The sequence below is a fragment of the Mandrillus leucophaeus genome, unplaced genomic scaffold (assembly GCF_000951045.1).
Source record: "Mandrillus leucophaeus isolate KB7577 unplaced genomic scaffold, Mleu.le_1.0 Scaffold243, whole genome shotgun sequence".
Classification (NCBI taxonomy): Eukaryota; Metazoa; Chordata; class Mammalia; order Primates; family Cercopithecidae; genus Mandrillus; species Mandrillus leucophaeus.
This window is the reverse complement of record NW_012102510.1, coordinates 2,458,412-2,459,543: the sequence shown is the minus strand read 5'-3', so window position 1 is coordinate 2,459,543 and position 1,132 is coordinate 2,458,412. Positions and strand designations below refer to the sequence as shown.

Below are 1,132 nucleotides of genomic sequence, written 5' to 3'. Positions count from 1 at the left end.
CTCCCTCCCTTCCTCCTTCCTTCCTTCCTTCCTTCCTTCCTTCCTTCCTTCCTTCCTTCCTTCCTTCTTTCCTTCCTTCCTTCTTTCTTTTCTTTCGAGACTCTATCACCCAGGTTGGAGTGCAGTGGCACGATCTTGGCTCACTGCAGCCTCAAACTACTGGGCTCAGATGATCCTTCCAACTCAGCCTCCTGAGTAGCTGGGACCACAGGTGCACGCCACCACACCCAGCTAATTTTTTGTAACTTTTGTAGAGACAGGATTTCACCATGTTGCCCAGGCTGGTCTCGAACTCCTGGGCTCATGCGATCCACTCGCCTTGGCTCCCAAAGTGCTGGGATTACAGGCGTGAGCCACCACCCTGGCCAGTAGTGAGAACTTTGTATGTCAAAGTATTTCCTCCAAGGCTCAGTAAGTAGGTGTTAAGAGAAATCTTACCAGCAAAGTACCTCCCGGCGGGATCCACCTTCCCATCATTGAAGCGATTGTTTTTCTTGTCGTTATCCACTGTGGCCAAGACAACTGCTGATTGTTCTTCCCAGTTCAAAGCACAGAACTTTGTTCCAATGGTGGCAACATAGCCTCCCGACTGGCGAAGGGCCACAGAGCTGACTGGGGCATCTGTAGAGGCAAAGCAACAGTTAAAAAGCAGTACCAGTTTAGTGGCTGAGGCCACTGAGGTCACTGTGCTACCTGGCATCGTTTAGAGTGGGAGCCCAGCTCTCGTGACAATGGGAGCGCTCTCTTCCTTCTGTTGAGTAGGGAAGGCTATGTAACCTAGTACATTTGTTGAGTATGAATTATGTGCGCTGATCTGGGCAGCAATAGATAGAAATGTGAATAAAACCTAATTCCTCTGGAAGCTCCCAGTCTAGTGGGAGAAGCAGAGAAGTGAAAGCACAGTGGCCATGATATGGAGCAAGTGCCACATCGAGTTCAGAGGAGGAGTTTCTAATCTAGGGGCACTGGGACAGTCATCACAGAGCAAGTGATACCCCATTTTGCCAAAAAATGCTCCAGAAAATTCAGAGACACAAACTGAGTTTAGTTATAGCAACTAGGGTTTGTGACATCTCTCTGCCTCTCCGATACAGGATTTGCCTTTTTTTTTTTTTTTTTTTTTTTTTTTTTT

General features: G+C 47.9%; 1 protein-coding gene across 3 annotated transcripts in view; it reads right to left on the bottom strand.

Annotated features, from left to right (window-relative positions):
* RGN (regucalcin) overlaps nt 1-1,132 on the bottom strand; it is a 21,295-nt gene that overhangs the window by 14,729 nt on the left and 5,434 nt on the right. For all 3 annotated transcript variants that reach the window (XM_011982828.1, XM_011982829.1, XM_011982827.1), the window contains one exon: nt 439-621. In XM_011982828.1, coding sequence (XP_011838218.1) covers nt 439-621 — 183 coding nt within the window. The remainder of the gene's footprint in view (nt 1-438; nt 622-1,132) is intronic.